Source organism: Teleopsis dalmanni, chromosome 1 (assembly GCF_002237135.1).
Source record: "Teleopsis dalmanni isolate 2A chromosome 1, ASM223713v2, whole genome shotgun sequence".
Lineage (NCBI taxonomy): Eukaryota > Metazoa > Arthropoda > Insecta > Diptera > Diopsidae > Teleopsis > Teleopsis dalmanni.
Genome location: NC_051846.1, coordinates 57902299 through 57927118, shown reverse-complemented (window position 1 = coordinate 57927118; position 24820 = coordinate 57902299). Strand labels below are relative to the sequence as shown.

Genomic DNA, 24820 nt, shown 5'->3' with positions numbered 1-24820 from the left:
AATTTATGGGGTAATGCTAGTGTATGTAATTTCATAATTTGTTTAAATATTAATTTTAAAAGTGAAACTGTTCTTGACCATTTCATATCAGTTTTTCTAGTAGTTTTTACATCGATTCTCTGTATACACGGTTGCCACTTGAAAATTTTTTTCTGTACCAAAATTGGTTTAAAAAGGTACCATTTCTGTAAAAAAAGGTCCAAATTTTTCTATTGTCTTTTTATAAAAATACAATTATATAAAATGTACAAAAAGTATAAAACAATACAATATCCACAATAAAGTTGGGTCGCCGAAAATGTACCATTTTTTGAACATGAGTACCAGAGTACCAAACGGAAAAAAAAGTACCAATTTTGGTACTAAAGTACCATAAGTGGCAACCGTGTCTGTATATATCTTTTTAAATAAAAATGATTTAAGTTAATCAAACAAGCGTTGGTGACTTGTTTTTATATACTCTAGATATATATAGGTATACTAGGTATTCGGCCTAACAATATTGAGGATTGTTTAATATCACATTGAAATAAGATTTTTCGGTCTAATATTTCCTTCCTGGTGCAGTTTAAACCCAGAAAATCACAAAAAATTCAGTTGAGGTTTTTTTTTTTTTATGCAAAAACCACTTTCTAATAGCTCAGATTAATTTATCTTATTGTGATGGTAATTTAGGTTTAGACGACTCTGTTCATAAAAACTAAACAGCTTGAAGGATTAAGCCTATCGTTCAAGCACTAACTAAGGATGTTATAAAAAGCTATATAATCTCTTGAATAAATTAAATAACAATAGTTTAGACGACTCTGCTTATAAAACGATTGTTCTCGTTTTTTAGTCTTTATAAACAGAGTCGCCTAAACTATTTTTCTTCATTCTATTCAAGATATTATATATCTTTTTAAAAGATCATTCGTTAGTGCTATTAAGAAGCACTTGTTTGGTCGTTAAAAGCATTATTATTATTAATTATTACTTCAAACAAAAGTGATGAGAGAATACAATCTACGCCGAATATCACGATTGATTCTTTACAGTTGGGCAGTATTTTTTTTACATTAGTAGATAGCTCGCAGATGTGTTATTGAATTTTTTGGTCTCTATCCAGTCAATGAAGAGAAAGAATATCGTAATTTTGCAGGAACGTAAGTTCCTGAAAAACTTGCCATATAGCACAAATTTTATATGTATCAAAAACTCATATAAAGTTGATGAGAAGGAAGAATAAAGACAATCTTCAGTTTTTGAACTGTTTACTATTGATTTAGAGCATGCTGATATGCTTCAGGTGCTACTTGTTTAGTTTAAAGCCATTTTGTTCTTATTGATATGTCAAAACACATATATGTTATGTTACACATATACATTTTTTGATGAGATAAATGTGTGGATACTATGATTACTTTTATGATGTTAAGTAAAGTTATATTTTTCAATCTCGTATAGATATGCTACCTATATGTCATGTTGTTAGAAAGTCACTTTTTTCTAAAGCTACATTTCTTTGAAAGACACCTTACTATGAAGGTCACTTTTCTTCAAAAGTTACTTATCTTTGGAAATCATTTTTCTTCGAAAGCCACATTTCTTCGAAATTCCTGTTTCTTTATAAGTCGCTTTTTATTAGTAGTCAGCTTTTCGCAAAATTCATTTTTCTTTAAAAAATGCATTTTCTTGAAAATAAGTTTTTTTGAAATTCCTGTTTCGTTGAAAGGCGCCTTTCTTTGAAAATTACCTTTATGGCAAAGATATCTGTCTTTGATATTTTTCATTCTTTACAAGTCACTTTTCTTTAAAAGTAACTATTAAAAGTCACCTTTTCTTGGATGTCACTTTTCTTTGTCATTCACTTTTATTTAAAAGATATCTTTTCTTCTAAATCGTCATTTTGAAGAAAATATCTGTGTATGAAATTCTTTTTTTTAAAACTTACATTTCTTTATTAGATATCTTTCCACGAGGGTCGCCTTTCTTTGAAAAGGCGAGTTTCTGTTCCTCAGTCAAATGTTAGCAATTTATACTTTTATCTTGTATTTTAATTAAAAAATTTAATAATTACAAAAAATAGTATTTCTTATGACCAAAAAAAAACTCTTTAAAAGTTAGAAAGTTTCAAATAGAACTGAAAAGACAATAACAAAAATTTTAGTTAATTTATTAAAATTTGGCTGACCATATAACGCTGTTTCGAGTTTTGCCAAGTACTCATCATATCAGTGGTCATAGAAAATACTTGAAATTTTAATTAGTAACTGTCACAAATTAGAAGCTCGTACCAGTCTAGTATTTCACTAAGTTACATGTTTCTCTTCCTCGTTTTAATTTTTTCAAAAGCAACCATAATTAAACTGCTACCAATTTTACATCTCATATATCTCATTTTGCATCTCGTAGTTATTACTTTTCTATTATATATTTATTTACTATGTAGAACATATTTAAGTTTCACACATGTAAATAGTAATTTTGAAGCAATTCATCTATGAAATATAGCAAGGATTTATACTTCTAACTAATCCGTTTCAACTGCGATATTACTTAATGTTTACTGCTCCATTACACTTCCTCTCATCTTCCTCGTAAGCAATGTGTAGTAATGCACGTAACGACTTTGGCTTATTGTATTAGTTACTACTTACTAGTTGCCGTTTTATTACATACTTGGCAACTCTGCACTTGCAGTGCAAGTATGTTGCTACGACACATCATCACTAGCAACGTCAACATAGCACATAAGCTTCATCATCGCACAAACTTGCTGGATTTAGCAAACAAGCTAAATAAAGATTTATGCTTCAACCAAAAATATCCAAAAAAAGACAAAATTATCCAAAAAAAAGTCAAAAAAAGCCGAAAAGCGCTAAAAAAAAGTCAAATGAACCACATTGCCATTGACTTACATTTTAAATTGTGGTGCTTGAATAATGCATTTTAATGCATGCAACCAGCAATTTGAAAACGTAATGCGACCGATAAGCGCAGTATAACCATATTTGAATTGGCTTAGAGCAGCGAAAACAAAAGTTTCGCTTGTGCTGAACAACAATTAGTATATAAATAAATAAATAAATACATGAATGAATGTATGTATGAATGAATAAATGAATGAAAAAAAAAAAATTGTTAAGCGAAATAAAATTAAACTGCTTAAAATTTTATTTGGCGTGTTGTAATTAACACAAATTGCTGATTTGCACAAATGTTTTTGGTTTGTCGGCTTAGCAGCAGCTGCCATATTAAATATACAAAAAAAAAACCAATAAAATAATACCAAAAAAAAAGGAGAAAAAAATAAACAAAACAATGTTCAATAAAAAAAAATAAAAAATAAATATAAAATCAGAGAATAAATTTTCAAACGTCAAATACCACAAATACAAATAAATTATGCACTTTAATAGTTGGTCCACTTCCAATTATTGGACATGCTCGCACCATATATATCCGAACAATGCTAATTGTCTCTGTGTGTGTTCGTTTTCAATGATTTTTTGCCATTTTATCCATTTTATCCATTTTGCCCATTTTCGCCATTTTAGTGCATAACTGCTTTGTTCGCATTGTTCGAATATTTGCTTTATTTTGGTTTTATTTCCCTCCTAGGAATTGACCACCAACGAGACGAGCATCGATTTGACAAATTTGGAGCCGCACGCATTGTACCGCATCATGGTGGTGGCGCGTGGAAAATTTGGCACATCATTACCATCTTCAATGCTGCTGATCAATACAACCGAGAAAGGTAAATACATAAAATACATAAAATGCTTAAAATACCCGTACTTTGCCAAACACACAGTAAATAAGCGTTTAAGTACGAGCAGCAATGACTGAGGCACGTGCGAAATATTTTGCCTTCGACCGATCCATAAACAACCGAAATAAGCTGCAATGAGGTTGACATTGTACTCTAAGCCAAATTTCCTTTATTGCTATTATTTAACTTGTTTCCAGTTATTGTTGCTATTGTTGTTGTTCTAGTTGTTGCTTTTGTTTTATTTGCCTTTTTCAATTTAACTTTAGCTGAGGATAGAGCAAAAGATATTTATGGTGCACCATCACCGCCACATTCCTTGGCAGTTATAGCGCAAAGTGCTACTTGGATGCAGCTTACTTGGCAACCACCTGAGTATTCGCATCCACATGAAAAAATCTCTTACAGGTAAATATGCACGTACAATATGAAGTTTGCAAACACAAAAGCAACTTCCTTCCTGCCACACAAACATGAACATCATATAACCTTCGAACTATTTTCTCTATTTTCTGTGCTACTGCAGAGTCTATCACAAGCCCATGAAAGCGGAAAAATTCTTTCAAATTGAAACGAAAGTTGCATTCTTACGCATGAACAATTTGAAACCGAGCTCTCAACACATACTCTATGTGGAAGCAATTGGTGAGAAGGCGACGTCATTACCTTCAGAAACGTTAGTTGCATGGACCGATCCGGCATTACCAGCTTTTGTCGATGTAAGTTGCACGTACTAAGCATTTATAAAAATTTAAATTTAATGATTTCACATTTTCTGTTTGCAACAGCCACCGACAGTGCATCCGGCAGATAATGTAGCTGAAGGCGGTTCAATGACAATTTTATGCTTAGCTTTGGGTAATCCAGCGCCTACGATATCTTTGTACGTGGGTGGACATTTAGTGCGTCAGGACACTTCCAGGCATATGGTTACTGTAATCCACAATGTCACCGCCGACATGGAACATGTGTCCTGCTATGCTGATAACGGTTACGGCGTGCCAATGCAGGCAACCAGACGTGTTAACATTTGCTGTAAGTATGCCTTGGAGAGCACAAACCAATACAATTTTTAATTCTACATATTTTCACTATACACCCATTATTTCCAAATACATACATACATACACATATACACATATAAATTAAATGTATTTATTACCCAGATCCACCAAAAATACAAGCAGCGAGCGTTACCGTTGCTGCTGTTGATGATGAAGTAGTTCTGCGTTGTATGGTCAATTCGAATCCGGAACCTAAAACAATTTTCTGGCGAGATCATGACGGTCGTATTCCTGTAATACAAGGCGGCAATTATGACATATCAATGAAAACTAACGAATCACGTCCTACGCTCTACACAATGACGTTGCGCATTAATAAATTGCAAGCGACTGATGTTGGTGATTATTTCTGTCATGCAGAGAATCCTTTCGGTGCATCGACAATACCTGTTTCGGTGCGTATACGCAACACTCCGCCCCTGCATCAGAACGTTTCGGAATGTTGTGCTCAAATGAATGTATCGCTACCGTGTCGCAATGCGTGCAGCTACTATGTTGACATCGATGCAATTGCCGATAGGCCAGAGTGTATTGTTGACTTTGATAAGCTCATGAAATGTGCTGCCGATGGCTCAGATCATCGGTCATGTTGTGCGGATGCTAATGTGCCACGTAAATGCCTAAATTGGTGTCGAGGTGAAGCGGTGCGCTCGAAAGAAATTTGCAGTCTGCAATATGCGCGCACCATTGTTGGTTGCTTCGAGTCAAATAGGGACCGTTTACCTGGCCCACCTGAGAATATTGCGGTTAGTGTGGTTTCGGAAAGTGAAGTTGTCATTAAGTGAGTATTATCGGTTGTGTTAAATTATATTTGGGCGTCATTTTAAAATTATTTACAAATTATTTGCGCTTTTAAAAAAAAATTTTCTGTAAATCAAATTTGTAAAGTCAAATTTGATAGGAAAATTATTTTTAAATAGAAGAAGGGTTAATAATAACAAAATAGAACAAAAATATTATTTTTAATTAATTAAGTTTTTAGGTTGATTAAATAGCTCTTTCGATTATATTCCAAATATTTATCATCAGTAGTTTTTGGAAATATGTATTGACTTAAGAATTCGTATATAAAATTTAAGTTCAGGTATCAGACTTAAAACTTCAAATTTTTAATTTTTATTATAATTGAGGTTTCAGAACTTTTTACGAACTATTAAACCTTAATTACTTTATGGTCCATATATAATTTTTGGACTGCAAATATGCAGCTTAGATCTTCGAAGCAATCAAACTAGAAAAACTTGTAGTTCAAAAATTATGCACGAACGATTAAACTGTAATTAATTATCGATGCGTATATAATTTTTAGGTCATAGAAATGATCTATTAAACAAGAAATAATAACAGTCCAAAAACAATCTATAAATTCCTTATAATTACTGGTCTGTGTTTAATTCTTGGACAACAAACTTAGAATTTTGAATCAATAAGTTCAAAAAAACAACAGTCCAAAAATATATATAACATATATTATATATAATATATATGTATATTATAATAAACCATAATAAAATATTGGTCCCCATATAATATTTGGACTGCTAATATCAAGTTTTTACCTTAAAATTTATTGTCGGAAAGAGACGTATTGCCAATTAAAAAAATACATTTCGAAAGACCACTTACGATGAATATTTGGCTATATTCGAAGCATCTGTATGACCAGCCAAAATGTTCAATTAATTAAAATAATATATCAAATTAAATTTTAAATAATTGCTAATGCTTATAACAATAATAATAAAATATTATTACATTATTGTATAATATTATAAAACATGATATATGCTTGCTATTGAGAAATATTATTATTATTATGATTACTGTTTAGTTTAAGTAATATTTAGACGAATAGTGTACAAGACTGTGAAAGGCTTTTCGGTTGTAGAAAATATTTTCTTTTAATAATAGACCCCAACTGAATGGAAGAAATTTGAATAATTCACATGAAGTCTCTGATTCAGAAGTTTGTATTATCAGACTGTGCCAAAATCACATGACTCTATAGTCTCTTTGTAGTTTAAAACGAAACCAAGCACTAATCACAATTTAAATAAAAAAAATTTTTGAATAAAGTATTCGTGTTTGTCCTTTATTTCTTTCTTTGTTATTCAAAAACCCCTCTAAATAAAAAAAATTAAAATAGTAATATATCTAGGCGAATCTATAGTCATTGGACTGGTACTAAGAGTTTAAATTTTTAAAAATTTATAAAAAAAATAATAAATTTTAGATCTAGGCGAAATTTTAATTATTTTCGATTACAAAAGATAAGAAATTTAAATTAAATTAGATTATATATATAGATTCATATATAGTTTTATATATGTTTCATCCTTTTTTTTTATAAAATAGACAATATTATTCCCATCCTCATAACATGAAATTTTTGTTTTAATTATTTAGATGGGATCCACCTTCAAAGAATCCAAATGTAGTCGATGGATATAGAATATTCTATCATGAATCAGCTTTATTGCCGCATGATTCGGGCGAATCAAATTTGGATGCTATGGGAAATGGCACCAGCATGCCGAATACAACGGAAATACGTCGCATAGATGTTAAGGATACTTCTGTTAATATAGAAGGTCTAAAGAAGGATGTGCTCTACGAATTAGTAGTAAAAGCTGGCAATACGTTTGGTAAGTTGATTATATTATTAACATTAATATTATAATTACATTGTTACAAATATTATTATTTTTATTACTATATTATAAAATATTTTATTAAAAATTGTTGTTTGATTTTTTTTATTCCAAAATAAGTGAACAAATTAAATTAAAATTATAATTATTTTTAACACAAATATTACTTAAACTTGACCAAGTCCATCTGAAGTACTTAAAGTTAATATAATTTTAAGATAGTTTAAAAGATAGTTTTTATAAAATTTATTCCAAATTTTAATACATAAACTGAAGCTCTTTAATATTTGGAAGAATTGCCGGGTTCTCGATTTCATACAATTTTGTTGGACAGCAAAACAAAAGTCATAAAAACTCTCATTTTTGGTCATAAACGAAACCAGTTTGGAAAATAGAAAGCTACTGTTAATACATATATTTTTTAATCCTGATTTGCTAATGGCAAAATATACTTGTCTAAAAAATAAACATTATTTTATTTTATAACTACAAATAAAAGCATTGCCATCAACTCAACTGGCATTGCTTTAAAATTATTTATTAGAAGAATTTTTTTATTGCCGTCTTGAAATTAATAAAATATATTATTAATCTAAGGTAGTTAAAATCTCAAGTACTTATACGGACTTCACACTCCTAAGGTTGAGCTTTTTATTACTGATTTAAATAAAAAAAAATTGATTGTTTCTGAATAGTTTTTGCAAATTAAAGAAACAGAATATGAAGTTTTTAGACAATGGAAAGTGATTGCAGCAAATTTAAATATCATTGGTTAAAGTACTTTTATTTATCATATAATTTCAAAAATTTGATTAAATGAAAGATATGATCACTGTACTATATCCAATTTTTTGTACTAAAAACAACAATGGCACTAAGCCACTTATAATATGTATTATAGTATCTCTAGACGAAGTATTCGAAGCTTATCCGAAAAAATTAGGGCTTTGATTGATAGCTTTGACAATATTTATGTGTTGAAGATCCCAAGCCTCATTTAGTTTAATGAAAACCAGATGGAGGCACGAAACTTATTTCTTAACGACCTTAAGAACAACTTAAGTAAATAAAACAGACAAATGTTTTAACCTGCTTTCAACAGAACAAGCTAGTATCAAAGTCCTTTTATTCTATCTTTGAAAAAGAGTAATTAACAAAATGAATTTAATTAAGAAACCAGTTATTAATCTGAGAATCTGAGATCTTTTGAAACTGGGAAACCTATTATTTTTGTTATTGAAAAAATGAAACTTCATGCCAAAGTGTTCAGATACTGATGTCTAAAATCGCAAGGACCTTTGTTGAATAGAGGAATCCGTGGAAAATTCTATAGTGTAATAGTGATATCTGTATAAAAAACAGATATGTATAACCTATAAATACTTTTAAAAACAAAATCACTACTTCTCTATCTGAAAGTTTTTTTTTTTATTCTATTTTCTATTACAAAATTTCAGTTATTCTTGCTCGGTGCTTTTATAAATAATTCCACGATTCTAGTTTATGGTATACGCTATATTTATATTCCTGTTATATTTATTCTGTTAATAATTATCCATTTGTTAACGATTTATTATTCTTTTCTTCAATGGCTTTTCTTCATTGGTAGATATAACGAATGTAAATTTTTTGGGACCCCTTAACTATGTTTAGAAACCCAAATGGATTAACGAAGATAACGCAAGAAACGATATTGAAAAGAAACGATATTCGCCGACAATTTTAAGGGCAAACCAATGGGCAATAGTTGACGGCAACTATGCATTTAATAAGTCACAAATTGTGTTGCGCTCAATAAAAAGTTTGAACAGTATCATTATGATAACATATTATATATGACAATGGATATAGAATGGACAATGGCATATTGTAGTTTAGTGAGTGATGAGATCAAAGTATTACGCTTTTTTAAAATAACCCCCCTTTTTGAACAGATGTATACCATAAGAGCTACCCAAGAAATACAAGCTTAAATTTGTGAGCTGGTCAAGTTATTCTCACAAGAATCATAACTAACCATTCCCTATTGATTGAGAAGCACTAAATTTTTACACTTAAGTGAACTTATAAGAATGGCCTCACTCTCCATGTGACTAAATATTAATCGAAATAAAAAAGTCTTTCCATTTCATTGCTGTCACACATTGCATTTGAAAGTGGTGCCCTCTAATTATGATAATTTATGATATGGGAAGGTTTTAAAGAGCCGCTACCATAATTAAAAGATTAAAAAAAAATTAATTAAAAATAAAATTAATATTCCTTTTAAATTATTTTCTTTTACAATCTCTTACAAAACGTTTTATGTTTAAAGCTCATGAATTACTACTCCTCATATTAAATATAATATTTGTTTTTGTTTTTGTTTTTATTTATTTAGACATGTATTGCATTGCACAAAAGTTTGCGTATTATAAATTCAGTGAATAAACATTAGTCAAGTTCTAAACTTTTCCGAGCCACAATCGTTGACATGAAAATAAAATCGCACACAATCCGAAAACAGAATACATAGCCTTGACTGGAAAATATGAAATGCTTTAATATATCATAAATACGAGTATATAGGTGCACTGTACATACTATATATACATACAATGTACATATGTACATATCAACAAAACTTTGACTTAATTTTGTTTTTGTTGTTTTTTTTTTAAACTTGGCAACATATTTGCTCTGTTGAATTTTTACAATTAGTGCACTAAAAGTAGAATTTATGATCTGTCGAGCCCAACCAAAGGATTCAGTATAAATGAAAATAATAGAGCAGAACTGAATAATGTGTTAGTCTCTTTGATGTATTCACAAATGGAAGTTCAGAAAATTATTTAATCCTTTATAAATTTTAAATCAAAAACGCGTTTTTGTGAAATAATGTTTAATATGAGAGAAAGTCATTCATAAGACAATATATGAGTTTTAATTTAAATATGTAATTAATAGTCAAAGAGATCCAAGCTTTGCATTTACCGAATCTACTATGGAAATATGTAGGTGGACTTTTACATAAAGTCTTACAAGCACTTTCTGTAAGACCCTTAACATACAAAATGGTAATAAAAGTCACCGGATCTTCAATGTAAAGGGGTGGACTTTTAAAGCACTTTCTGTGAAGATCCAGTTAGTGTATTTAGTAATAATCTCTGCAAACAAAGTGTTAGTAAAAGTAATCATTTTACTTTACTTAATTAATAATATGTTAGTATTTGGTAAGATCGTACATTGGCTGTTCGTGACACGGTATCCATTTATAAACTATTGTACTCTATATATGATGATTCAATATCATATGGTGATCCAACTTTAATCCGTATCAAGATCAGATATAGTTAAATCTGTCTTGATGGAAAATAGTTATATTTTTGACAACAAAACGGCCCTTTTAGTTAGAGTTTTTGAATCCAATTAATCTAAAAAGTTAATATTATAAATTTTAAACTATCTTGAAGATAAATTTTAAACTATCTTGAAGATAGTCTAATAACATTTGGAGTTATTGCATCCAGTCAGAACAAAAGGTTAAAATTATAAACTATGATTGTCTGCAAACATTTTCTCAATCATGGTGTGAACACGAATTTCTTCGAAGAAGATTATTATTGGCCTCTTGTTTGGACTCCAAACATCAGTGGTAAGTCTAAGTGTAGTTCATTTATAAGGAATAACCAATGCAGAAAAACTTATTTTCCATTTGAGACAATCTATAAACAAAATTATTTTTACATTCCAAAACACTGATAGTTACTACTTTTAAAATACTTTTTGAACACAAACATGATTCTGACTTTTAACTTCTTATTTTGTTGGACGATGATGAGGGTGGGTCCCTGTTTCAACAATAAGGATAAAACGATATACAACGCCACCTTCTCTAACGCAATAGATGTTTACTTAAAAACTTGCTTGTTACATTATTAGTAAATTTGTCTCTCATGAACATTCTACTCTAGGATCTTATATGTTTTTCCCCGGCTTTCTCTAAAACTTGTTAAAAATTTTTGCGGTTATAAGTTTTTGGTAGTTTCTGAACTTGGATGAAGTTCAGCGAAGTTAAAAATTCGCTGTGAATTGTTATGATTATGTGTATCATCATTAACTGCTTTTAAAAACCCTAATCTGACATCGATAAAGGTCTTATAGATCCATGCGAGTTCTCGGTCTTTAAGCTTTAAATTTTATAGGAATTATGACCTGCTTCTAAACACTTACCTATGAAATCAAAAAATTGACTTAAATTATAGCTCACTATACCAGAAGAACCCAAAAAAATCTATTAAATACTTCTTGGCTAATTAACAGGCTTTTAAACTTTTCTGTATTTTTGTAAAGGTTTCAGGTGTTTATGCAGTTTTCATACCCTATATATTTCCGACGATTTTTGCCCAGCATATTAGACCAGAAGCTATTAAACTTCTTAAGCACAGATTAAGCTATTTTTAGACATTCTTCAGATTGACAATTCTTTAGATAGATAGGTCATATAGACCTTTGTATAAACAGTTTTAATTAAGTTAGTCAATTTACAAGGAAGCAGATACTGCTAACGCACTGAAGGCTAACCTATATATAATCACGTCCAAATTTTAGAATTTTGTTATTAAGCTCGAGGTGAGCTCTAGGTCATATATCAATAAAGTGTTTTAAAATTTCAAAATCAGAAGTTAGTTATATTTTTGACCACACGTGCCTATTACTAATGAGAATAGTGTACTACAGACATTTACATACGTGTCACTTATGGCACGCGTGCTTTGGTTCGTCATCGCTATACTCACTAATAGGGATAGCGTGCGTGTTAGAGAAATTTTCATAACTGCTACTCGTGGCACGCGTGTCATAGATTCGTTATCGCTACCATATCGATATGAAGTTTCATTGCTATTAAATCTTTTTTATGAAGCATTTATTTACCGCATGATGTTTAATTTTTTCTCTTGATAAAAAATACATTGACACGTCATCCTTAAGTGACTTGTAAACAAAGAATGATAGATATGTTCTCATAATAGATGAAGTTTGTTTAAAAATGGCCTTACAGTATTAGTTCTACTACCGACGTATAGATGGCGTCTTGTGAAACTCTTAAAATATTGAGCAAATGTTTAAGTAAAACTGCCAAATCAATTTCTACTATAAGAAGAAACTCGAAAAGCTTTAAAAGTTATGAAAGTACATTGACTTGTATTATAGAATTTCATACATCATAATAAATTTATTAATTTAAAAAAAAAATTGTTTTTTATTTAAAGTAACGAAGTCTTAATAAGTTATATACTAGGTTATTGTGTTATATATAGGTGTTTGAACCCACCAGTTTGGAGGGGATGAAGTTTGTCTCTGACATCGGAGTAAACTATTTTCTAAAATTGTAAATGACACACAAATCTTGAGTGATGTGAACTGTCACTAGATGGCCTTTATGGACTGTTGTCGGGTATCGTTACAGATCAAGCAGATCTATGCGTAGTCTAAGCCCGCCAACACTAGATACTACCTACATATGTTACAGAAATTACTTCTTTATATTTTTAAACTGAAATGAAATTGAAATGTATGCAAAAAGCTTTATGGTATGGTACGTCAAAAATGAAAATATACGAAAAGACTTGAGAGTCAAGAGTATGCAAAAGTATATCTATCAAAGACAGAACTCTGAAATTGTTTGCTTCTGTAGATACTTACACTAATTCAGAATTGCATTCTGTTAAGTCAAATGCATTATATATTCTGTTAAGATGATATGCTGAGCTTTGAACTATACATCTGTAATAACTTCTTATTACAATTCAATAAAACTCTTGTTAGAGTGAATTACCTCGACTGAGTAATTGTAGTAATTTCTTTCGAATTTCTTTAATAAATTTTCACTATTATTGTGCATCTCGACTATAAATAATGCAATTCCTATGTTACCAATTAACTACACCAATATATAAATAAATCAAGATTACTCAAAGAAAACAACGTGAAATTAATACGAGTATAGGCGTTAGAATATGTGTCAGATTTAAAATTACTTGACCATTAAAATTATAAACCATTTTTAAGCCCAATTGGAATACCGAAACCCATCGAAATTTAGGTCCAAACATATTAAACTTTTACATTTATTTTAATATCTTAAAAACTATAACAAATAGAGAAATGAAATTTGGTAAATAAAATACGTGAACTATATCGCCAAATTTTATTTCAAATGGCATAATTTTATAGGTACCAAAAATCAATGAAAAATTATGCAAAATATGACGTTTAGTAAATCTCAAGTATATAAACAAAAAAATCAATAAGCAATAATATATAATTTACTATAGCATAAATATTTAGTTTATTTAAATTTCAAACAAATCACTTGAAAGACAACGAATTAATCAGGCATTACCTTTTACTATTTAAAAAGGTAAAGCGAGTCCCATTTAAAGCGAGGCGAAGAATGTTAATAAGCAACCCATTCATTCTTTATAATTTCTGAATTTTTCTCATTAGATATCTCCACACATCACTAAATTCTGCTTAACTAATTAAAAGTGCATTTTCAATAAACCGCGGACATAGAGACTCATCTAAGGAGAGGATTTTAAAAAATAGGTCAAACTTTATTTAAAAATATTTATTTGGAAAAATTTCAAAGCCCCCCTTGTACTTTATATGCAACTATTTTAAATATTCTCCTTCAAATTCTATTTCCGACATAATATTATTTATTCCATACTCCATTAGGAGCTTAAGGATACAACAAATGATTTTCATCTATCTTTATTCTGTGACAGAAATTCTGTAAACGATTTACAAATTTCACTGTTAGTTTCGCTTTACTTGCTTTTGTTACGAGGCATGTTTCTAATTCATACTCTAAAGCCTTTAATTGAAATCCCAGTCTATAACTATGATAAATAACAACGGCGAGGGGATGCATTGTTGTTTAGTACCTGTAGTAGATTCGAAAGAGTCACTTAACTTTCCATTACATACCTAGCTCCTTGCATTTCGATTTCTCGTAGCTTTTTTTTATAATACTTATAATCTTTTGATAATTCTTATAATTTTCGACATATATAATTTGATTTTAGTGTTAGAAGACTTTCATTATCTAATCATTATCCTATCATTATCATTACTTCCGATATTATATCATAATCAATTACGACTTTCTATATATACAATCTTATAACAATATACGATATTTACTATTTGAGATTTTTCTATTTTAATTATTATTTTAATTATTATTGTTTTAATTATTATGACAATTTTTATTAATAAATATTACTTATAGTCATTCATACCTGACAGGTTGTTATAAAAAAATAGATTCAAAAGAAATTAAGTTTTATTTCTTTGATTGTGTCTTAATAGTTAATTAAAATTATAAATTTATAATTTATTACTCATTATGAATATTAAATTCATAATTTATTATTTATTAATGGTAATTATTAATAATGATGATTTAAATGATATGTAAATAGACATTTGTGAAATAATTTGTTTATTAATACCAACCACACACTATTATACAATATTTGATCTTTATATTTATTGACTATTCAAGTCAAGATTAAATTTTGATTATTTATGTGTGGTAGATCTTAATAATCAAATTATTTCACAAATGTGGAAGTACTTATATTTAATGACATATAAATTATTCAGTTAACATTTAAAATCAATTATGTTCGTTTTTTTTTTTTTTGCTCTCGAAAGGTGCCAGTGTCTTAACAGAACCCATCAAATTCACACTCGGTGATAATCATGTCACATCAGCGACAACATATTCGCATGCTGTTGGCACAATCAGCGGCATTATTGCCAGCATATTGGCAATATTGCTGGCAGCAGCAGCCATAATATTCTATCGACGCCATCGAGCAAACGGTAAGATAGCTGGCAATGGTGTAGCTTTTGAAAATCCCACATACACTCGTGGTCTGGAACAAGTGCAGGTGAGTAGAGAGGATTAAGGGTTTTTTATGTTAAATACCAAATAAACATGTAAAGGTACTTGGAATTATTACGTTTTCATGTGGAAAAAAAGTTCATTTTTATTTTTTTATATTTTTTTTTTTTGATTTTTTTTTATTTTAATCTCAACTGTGTATTTGTGTATTACGCTAACATGCCAAATACCCTTCAATGTTTATTGTATGTTTGTATTTATACATTCCAATTTATACGAATCTTTTTTCCAACTTCCGGTAGTTACCTACTGTGACATCAGCCATAACAAATAGCGGCACCACCTCACAGCCACCAACGCGCGATGTCACAGATGGCATCAACAGCACAGATGCGCACTCAACCCAATGCAAAGAAGTAAATCCCACAATTTATGAAGAGCTCAAACTTGGCCAAGAAGGTGCTGGATTTAAAAAACTTGTGCCATAAATGCCAAAAATATTACAAATATAAAAATCCAAAAAGAACAAAAAAAAACTAAATATATTATATACAAATATATGTAGCAGATAAGCTAAAAGCTGAAACTAGAAGCCTTGATTTATGCTTTTATGTATATGTAATTATGTTTGTAAACGTATTTGTACATTACTTCTTTATGCTCGTTATCCTGTATGGTTGGTAGTATTAACCCCAAAAAATGTATCTGATGTGTCAATTTTGGTAATTTTATTATGACTTTTATTTCCATTTTAACTTTTATTTTTATTTGTATTTTATTTTTATTTTTATTTTTATTTGGTTTGTGTATATTCGCTGTAGTGTTTTTTGTTGTTTTTTTTTTTTTGTAAATGTTGAAGTGTAATTCTGCACTCTTATAAGCTTGACAGGATTATACTCCTTAACATACACACTTCTTAACATATCTTTGGTTTTTGTTTTATTGGTTCTATTTAGTATTTTCTTTTTCTTTTTCTTTTTATTTTCTGTTTTCTATTTTCTATTTTCTACTTTTTTTTATTATTTTTAATGTTTAACACTAAAAGTGTTTTATGCTGTAAACATGAAGTATTTATTAGGTTAGTGTGTAAATTTTTACATAATATATATAAATATATATAAATTTAATTGAAATCTTCTGTGAGTGCACCGTAGTCCTTAAAAGCGTTTTGAGTGTGCAAGTGCATTTGGAGAAGGATAATTAAGTGCAACTTAAATTTATTATAACTGCATTAGTTGAAAGCAAATGAGTTAAGTGTATAAAGTACAGCTATTCAATGGTAACTACTTGACTAAATAATTAAATTTCTAATTTTAAATTCAGAAAGAATATCTGTACTTGTATTTTGTAAATTCCACTTAATTAAGATTTAATCTTGCATCTTTGTACACTCAAACTTATCTGCTAAAAATATCTTAATATTAAAATTGGTATTGTAAGTCGAAATATTATTTGTATATTGTATGTAATGTAATGTTTGTAAATATAATTTTTCAAGCACATGAACAAATTATCCTTCCCTTAGTTAAATAAAATTAGTTATATACTAGCTTAATTGTAAAAAAGAAATTAAATAAATAAAAACGTAAAAATAAAAAATAAAAAATGTAAATGTAATTTAATTAAAAAAACAAAAAAGCTCAGTTAATTGTTTTAATTTAGTTTCTCTAACAGAAAAAAAGTTTATTTATTATTTCACTAATAAAAATTAATTTAATTTTTATGCGGCCCGCACCAATAAACCACATAATTAATTTCTATAAAAAAAAAACTAACAAACACGTTAATTGCCAATAAAAACAACAACAACAACCAAAACAATAAACAACCGAACAGACTCATTACGTGTCAAGGTTCACTGGGTAAGTAAAAAAAAAGTTTGCTTTAAAATTATTGCTTTATTAACAATAAAATGAAAAATATTAGAAAGGATCAACACTACAATAGGGACACCCTACAAAATGTTTCGAAATAGTTAAAGATAAAATATATATACATACATGTAGATTTTTTAATTGAAGAGACTGTAGAACTGTAAAAACCAATAGGTCACTGCTTCTTAATGTAGGTATCAAACCTGGAGGAAAAATCTTCTAAAGATATAATTTGCAAAGATACCATTTAGGCATGCATGTCTACGGACTAAAAAGTCCCTACATATTCAGATCAAAATCCTGGAGATCACTGCGACTAATTAAATTGTTCCTTCACAGAACAGTTTAGAAGAGCAATTAGCTTCCTTTTACTCTGATTGCGTACTAGGTACTTCGTCCGCTTTTGTTTGCTGTTCTAAAGATTATGCACTTGTAGAGGTTTCACTCTTCAGTGTCTGTCAACATCTGCTTTACAAGGGAAGAAGGGTTGGCTTTCGCGATTAATGTCTCTAGATTTTGCCGAGTATCTACGAATCTTATACAGTTTCTATGTATATGTTCGGGGCGCTCAATTTTATGTGGACAAAACTGGCAATACAGATTACTTGCCAGCCTTAACCTTAAATTCACGGAAGTATTCATGCCCTGTTGCAAATTGTGTTTAGTAACAAGTATTCCAAGTATCCAGTTTCTCGACTGATCCAAATTTTTATATTTGAAATTAGCAAGTGCGTCTATCTTTTGGGAATTTTTGGGAATGACCCCTTACGATGTTGCCATTCATTAAGGTATTTGTTTCTTATTTTTAAATAAGAATCTGACAGCGATTAGTCAGTTTCACTAATCTGTAGACGACAGCGCAGGAAAAAACTGTCTCTGGGTCTGAGCGTTTCAAAATCTATTTTCATACGTCCACCCAATACTACTGCAGCGTCATCCGGTACTGTACAGTAATCACGGCAAATGCGTAAGTTTGACAGCCTATGTGCATTTTTCGTTATGCGTTCACACATGGGCAGCATATATCGTCACGGACTTGGAGACTGCAGATAAAAGAACTCTGGCGGTGATCTTGGGGACAGGGGAAATATTGACTTTTTCTGAAAGCAATTCCGTGTTCAGGCGGAAGTAAAAAATTTCAAAAATTATGTAGTGAATTGCAACAAAATTTTATTAGTTTATATTAATTAAATATTTAGCTAACAATACAATACAATAGTTTCTATTAAGTAAAATGGTTACAAATACTAAATATTTTAGCCGACAAAACAAACCTAAAGGGAAAAAAAATTTACCAATATTTTTTAAAGGGGCACAGTAAGAATAAGTTATGTAAAGACTGCCAGAATGTTTGGGGAAATGAGACAAATACCTTAATGGTATGACAACATGTTCCAGACTCATGTGTATAGTCATAATTCCTATCTTCAGGACTACTATAATATTTATAATAAAAATAAAAGAGCTTTCTTGGTGAGATATTGTGGAGAAATTTCTGTCGTTCCAAAAAAAAGTATAAGCAGAAAAAATTATCTCTCTTAAATCATATCACTCTCAACACTTCTTCAACATATCATTTTTATAGCATTGAGTTCCTTTATGAAAATTGAGTAGTGAAAATCAGTTGTAAAATTTTTGCAAATCCGTTTTTGCAAACTATTGCTAACTTTGTGCTAATAGGTATTCGAAAATATCCTCAAATGGATCTGTGGATGGTATTGTAAAAAATATATAAATGATGTTGTACTTCACACCCAAACAATATATTGAAATAAATGTTTGAACGAAATTTCAATTTAGTTACGTTTAGTTTTGCAACAACGACCTGGTTAATCTAGTATATGAAAATATATACCTCTTTGCACATCAAGTCAAGAAAATAGATTTAAACATATTTTTCAAATTGTTATAATATTTTAATACTTCAATTTTTGTGTTTCATTTCTACTAACAATTTTAATACAATAACAGAAATTGAATTATCATATCACCCCAAGATAATTTTCCTTGATTACTATTCTCGAGGATAACTTCAATAACATTGATGCACTTGCACTATTGCTTTTGGTGCAACTTGCGTTTCTTTTGACATGAAGTAAATATGCATTAACCAAATCGTAATATCAATAATGAATTTAATTCGATAAGAATGCACCATTAAATGCAAGGATGCTTGATTTACTATAAGTATCTGCCTTCGCAAGCACAAATTTGTTAGAGCTTAAGAATAATAATAAATAAGTTTGTGCGCTTTTAAAGGAAAATCAGTAAGCAGCTCACTTCAGATGTTGATTACGAGAAAATGGCATGCGATAGATAGAAAGTTCCTTAGCGAAAACGATTTATAATAAAATGAGGTATTGATATAATATAAAGAAACAAAAAAAATATATAACCATTTAAAGATTAATAAGTTTTTTTAATAAGAAAATAGAAGGGTTTTTTTTAAGATAAAGGAAAAGAAAATGTTCATGAAAATTGATTTCTAGCAACCATATTAATATTCGGACTATACTAGAAATCAAATTAAAGAATATTTACCATAATGGTTTGATTAACTGATTGTTATTTGACAAACTAGCCATGCACAACTTAATTTTAATAGTATCACAATTAATAGGGGTATTCAGGCAACTGATTCGTTGCTTAGTTTATTCAAAAACTTCATATAAAAAAAATTTAGCATTTTGATGTTAATCAGTTGCTTGAACGACCCAAAATGCGTAATCTGATTAGTTTGTTGTGTGAAAATGCCTTGGCAGCACTCGCATCAACAGCAAAAGTGAAACATATTTGTGTTTGCAAAATTGTTTACACACAATACAAACAGCTGAGAGAGACAGCTAACAAATTCCTATACTAAAGTTCATTTTAAGTTATTATTACGACACTTGGTATTGGTAGCACTATTAATCAAATTTGTACTAATCTGAGAATCACCGAAATAGTTGATTCTCTGCTTAGTTTCATTTTTGTGTGCAAATTTTTGTTGTAATCAACTACTAAGCAACTAATCAGTTGCCTGAATACCCCTAATGTTAGAAATGCATTAAAATTACTTAACAAGAGAGGAAAGAGTAGATTAGATTATATATTGAAAATATTTTTCAAAAATAAATATGGTTTAAGCAAAAAATAAAAAATAATTCAGTGGCAAACACGACCTTTAAGGTATTAAGCAGGTATCAACAAGTGTCGACCATGTTTCCTAGAGTGGATTGGTTTGGTAAAAATCTGTTATTAGATCTGAATCAGCATTCATTATTTTTAGATCAGCATAAGTTTAAAAGGCATGTGTTGATACGAACATTAACAGTATCACTTAGATTCAACTAATGCCCATCATGATGCCCTTATAATTCAACTTCTTACATTATCAGTTTTGAGATGAAGCTAAGGAGATCCGTTGAGTCTAATTATTATTTTTGACAGACTAGAACGAAACGATATAAATCATAATTTATAAGTACTATAGACTTTTTTCCCGGTATAAATGATATTAGTGCCTAACTTCAACCAATAAAAGACAAAATAAATAGTATAACATTTGTCTACCATGCTAAGCTATGATTATACTATGCGATGCCAGAGGCCTAACTGGCAAGAAACACAGTTAGAAGTAATTATGAGAAAGATTGGCCAACACTGTTTTCGATAGTATATAGTCTATAGCACATTTAATTAACGTTGAGTATGAGCTGAGGAAAAATTTTTACAGCTACAACAAACAACCAATATATCCATTTTCATATTTTTTTTTATTACTTTATTTAAAAAAATTTATTTCCTCACAGATGTGAGGAATATGTTATATTCTTATATGTTATATTAACGATATAAAGTTTTTCATTATGTATTTAAAATTTGCATATGAAATAATATTAATAATATATTAATAATATATTAATAATATTAATAATATAATATACAGAGATATTTTGAACAACATATTTTATTTTACAAAAACAAAATTTCATTATTTAATAATTAATTGAAGTTTTAGCTGACCATACAGCTGTTTAGAGTATTACCAAAAACCCATTATCCAAATTTAAATAATTAATAAATAATACAATTTTGTTGTTGTGATTTAATGCTGTTCAAAATACTTCTTGCAAATACCTCGAGTTAAAAAAGAGTATAAGTGCTTAAGTGCACTAGCTCAAAACAACTTCAACATAATAACAAAGCAATAGTTTCTATTCAAAAATTTAAATTTGAAATAATCTTAAAAATTGTTTCCATGATTCTAGTAGTATAAAAAGATTGTTTTAAATATATTCTTAAAACATTTAACTAACAATGGCCTTCAAGTATGTTGCCTACAATAAAATCGGAATTCTTAAAAGTTTCATAAAAATACCTAACTTTATACCTAAAATAAACCTTTCGTCACGAAACTTGCTTTTACGGTAAGACACTCAAGATCCAAAAGATTACACCTCACTGACAGAAGTCAAAACTAACCCTACTTTATTTTTTATTATTATTGTTTTTATCACATTTTTCATTTTTTTTTTCTTCTAGCAAGAATATATGATCCTCAAATCGCCTCTTCACGGAATATATACCTGCCTTTCTATTCTTCTAGCCCAATAATGTTCAATGGACCGCCTATTCACGGAACATATACCAGTCTTTCTATTCTCTTAGCCCAATAATGTACAGTAGAGGCCCGTAAAATAAGATTTACTTATTATATGGTAGTAGCTAGTAAGTGTTGACATGTAACATAATTTTGTAATATTATTAAATAGTTTTAAGTTTCAAGTACTTATTATGTTAGTCTCTAAAAGAAAATATTCACAAAATATATAAAGTCTATAAAAAGAAAAAGGAAAGATTAAAGTTACTCTTGATACTCTGACGCTCTTTATCCGCTTATAAGGTGAAAACTAAATCTCTTTAACCATTCGGATTGTACCTAAAAATCATGTTTGTGATTTTGTTCTTCTATCTTTGTAAGAAGTATTATATCCACATCTATTTCTATTTTTATTAATGATTTTTATTAGATCATAATGTTGTTTGTCAAGTCCGATAGATTATTATTAGAGATAACACAAGACTAAAAGGCGTGAAAAATTATTTTAAACACATTTGTTTAAAAACATTTGTGGTTTTCAGTATATATTATTTTCAAGTTTTGATGTCAAAAAGTAGAAGTGGTTTGACGTTGGATTCGTATGAGTTTTGATATTTTTTGTGATTACTAATCCTCACAGTGCAAAATCTATTTTAGGTCCTCCGCCAGTGATTATTAAACTGTCAAGGTAGAATACTTTTTCAAAATCCTTGACATATACTTTTGATTGCCATAGAGTGTTGTTAAAAGGTAGTTGTTCGTACTTCTTTATATGCATTGTTTATTGATTTCAAAAAGCGTTAGATAGTATTAACAGAGATTATATATAGAGATTATCTATTGCGCAGAGGTCTACCATCGAAAATAATCAATATAGTCAAAGCCATGGACAACAATTTCAAATGTCGAATTCTGCACACCGGTCTGCTGTCAGAACCATTTGAAGTTCATACTGGATTGTGACAGGGATGTTATTTGTCGCTTATTTTATCTCCGCCTAGATGAAGTTATGAGTGGTTGAATGAACGGAAAATTTGGAATACAGTAGACATTTTGAAGATTTAGAATTGTATCAAAAATATAGACTTTCATAAATAAGTGCTTGCGCAGACTACTTGGTATAAAATGGCTGAAAGAATAAGTAATTAAGACCTGTGGAGCCATACACAGCAAAAAAGCGTTCCAATTTAGATTGGTCGAAGCAAGTAGCGATGGATTGGTCACATACTTCGAAGACTTGCGAGAACATATTGCAAGAACAGCACTCAGATGAAACCTCCAAGAGTCTAGAAGTCCTGTCGCATCAGCACAAACATAGCGCAGAACTATAGATAGAGAACTCCATAATGCAAATCGTAACTGTAATTATATAAACCACAAATCACTCAATAGAGTTAGGCTTATCTATGGCAGGGGCCCTATGCTCCACAAGGAGAAGAAGACAACAGTAAGTATGTAAGTAAGTTGTTCATGGTTGCAATAGGTATCTGTTTTTTTGTGTATGTTGATGTGTTGATATGCAGATGTTTGAGTTGGTGATTCATAACCTTAACTCTATTATATCTGTGGACAGTTTAAGTCACACTAAGAATAACTGAATATGGGGCTTTATAAAATGATGGATGTGATGTCTTTGTATCTGCTTGTGTTTATCAGATTTCGCTGTATTTTTAGTGTTGGATTATTGTAATTGTCAATAATATTGACAATATATTGTGTATGCACATTGACATTAATATATATATATAATTTGTTGATTAAATTCATAGTTTATCTAAAGGTTAAGTATTGTGTGAGCCATAAATTGAATGACCAAACTAGAAGTGCAAACTTAATATATTTAATATTCTGCGTGTGTAAAGGATAAGATTATGATTTATGCAGAAAATTTTATGAGTTTTTATGTTTCTCATAATGAATTTATTCATCTAAGGCAAAGCATCATTTCTTTGCGTCAAATTTGAAATTTTGCATGTAATGTTTTCTTATTTCTTATATTTCGTCCTTTTATTTTTGCAGGCTTACGACTTTTAATTACCAGTGCCATACGCAATTAGTCTTTTGGCTAAGATACAAGTCAGCGGGTAAGCGAACGAACAATGAATGCGTGAATTAGCCAGCATAAAACAAAGGACATGAGGTCCAGCCAAAAGCAAGGGCCAAGGTCCTTGCGTGAGTCTATGTTATTATATTTCAATGCACACTTTGAATATAAATTAAAAAAAGCTTCTGTTTTTCTTCGCCGTTACGATTATGATTTTGTTATTTACTACCAAAATGATTTGTTTCTGCTACTCTTTCTGTTTATGGAGTTTTTTTTATAGAACATAGGATATATTTCAATATACATCTGTTTACATATAGATACATATATTAGTATAAAGCATATATATATGGTATATAAAAATGTAATGTAATCGTGTATTAATGTGGAATATGTGTAAAATTAATTGTTATGATGCTTTGCATGTTGTAATGCGTAAAAAAGCCATTATGTGTAAATATAAGATTTATGTAAATAAAGTTAATGGAACTATTTTATATAGTGCAGAATACCACAGAATAAAAAAACATGATGAATAATGTTTTTATTAAACGCAAAGCTAATTTCGGCTTTAATAAACAATGCAATTAACAAAATGAAGTTTTAGTTATGGAAGGTTAATTATTTATGGCGGGAAATAAAATAACTGGAATAAATCAAACGGAATTGCAATGAGAAGGCTCTTTTGAGTGAATGGATATTTTTATGAGAAAAGTCTTGTATATTAATATTGTTTGCTAGCACTGAAAGGGTAAGGACGTTGTTTAAATATTTTTAATGATTTGGGTGACCCTACAGTTATTTGGGTTATTGCTCTTTGCAATAGGTTTAAAAAATATGTGCTTTTCACACAATGGCAGCGTTGACCGTCAGCGACTTGAGACGCCACTAACGGTCGTTGACGACCCCGAGCTCAAAGGAAGCTCGCAAAAATGATTTATGTAAGAT

The 24820-nt window shown here is 29.5% G+C and overlaps 1 protein-coding gene across 1 annotated transcript in view; it reads left to right on the top strand.

Moving 5' to 3' along the window:
• LOC119666393 (Ig-like and fibronectin type-III domain-containing protein 2) overlaps window positions 1-24153 on the top strand; it is a 34123-nt gene extending 9970 nt beyond the window's left edge. Inside the window, exons 9-18 of the mRNA XM_038075675.1 lie at window positions 3604-3742; window positions 4024-4162; window positions 4281-4473; window positions 4543-4789; window positions 4921-5599; window positions 7225-7463; window positions 15177-15415; window positions 15672-15828; window positions 17206-17231; window positions 23848-24153. Coding sequence (XP_037931603.1) covers window positions 3604-3742; window positions 4024-4162; window positions 4281-4473; window positions 4543-4789; window positions 4921-5599; window positions 7225-7463; window positions 15177-15415; window positions 15672-15828; window positions 17206-17231; window positions 23848-23862 — 2073 coding nt within the window. The 3' untranslated portion in view covers window positions 23863-24153. The remainder of the gene's footprint in view (window positions 1-3603; window positions 3743-4023; window positions 4163-4280; window positions 4474-4542; window positions 4790-4920; window positions 5600-7224; window positions 7464-15176; window positions 15416-15671; window positions 15829-17205; window positions 17232-23847) is intronic.
• Window positions 24154-24820: the final 667 nt, after the last annotated feature.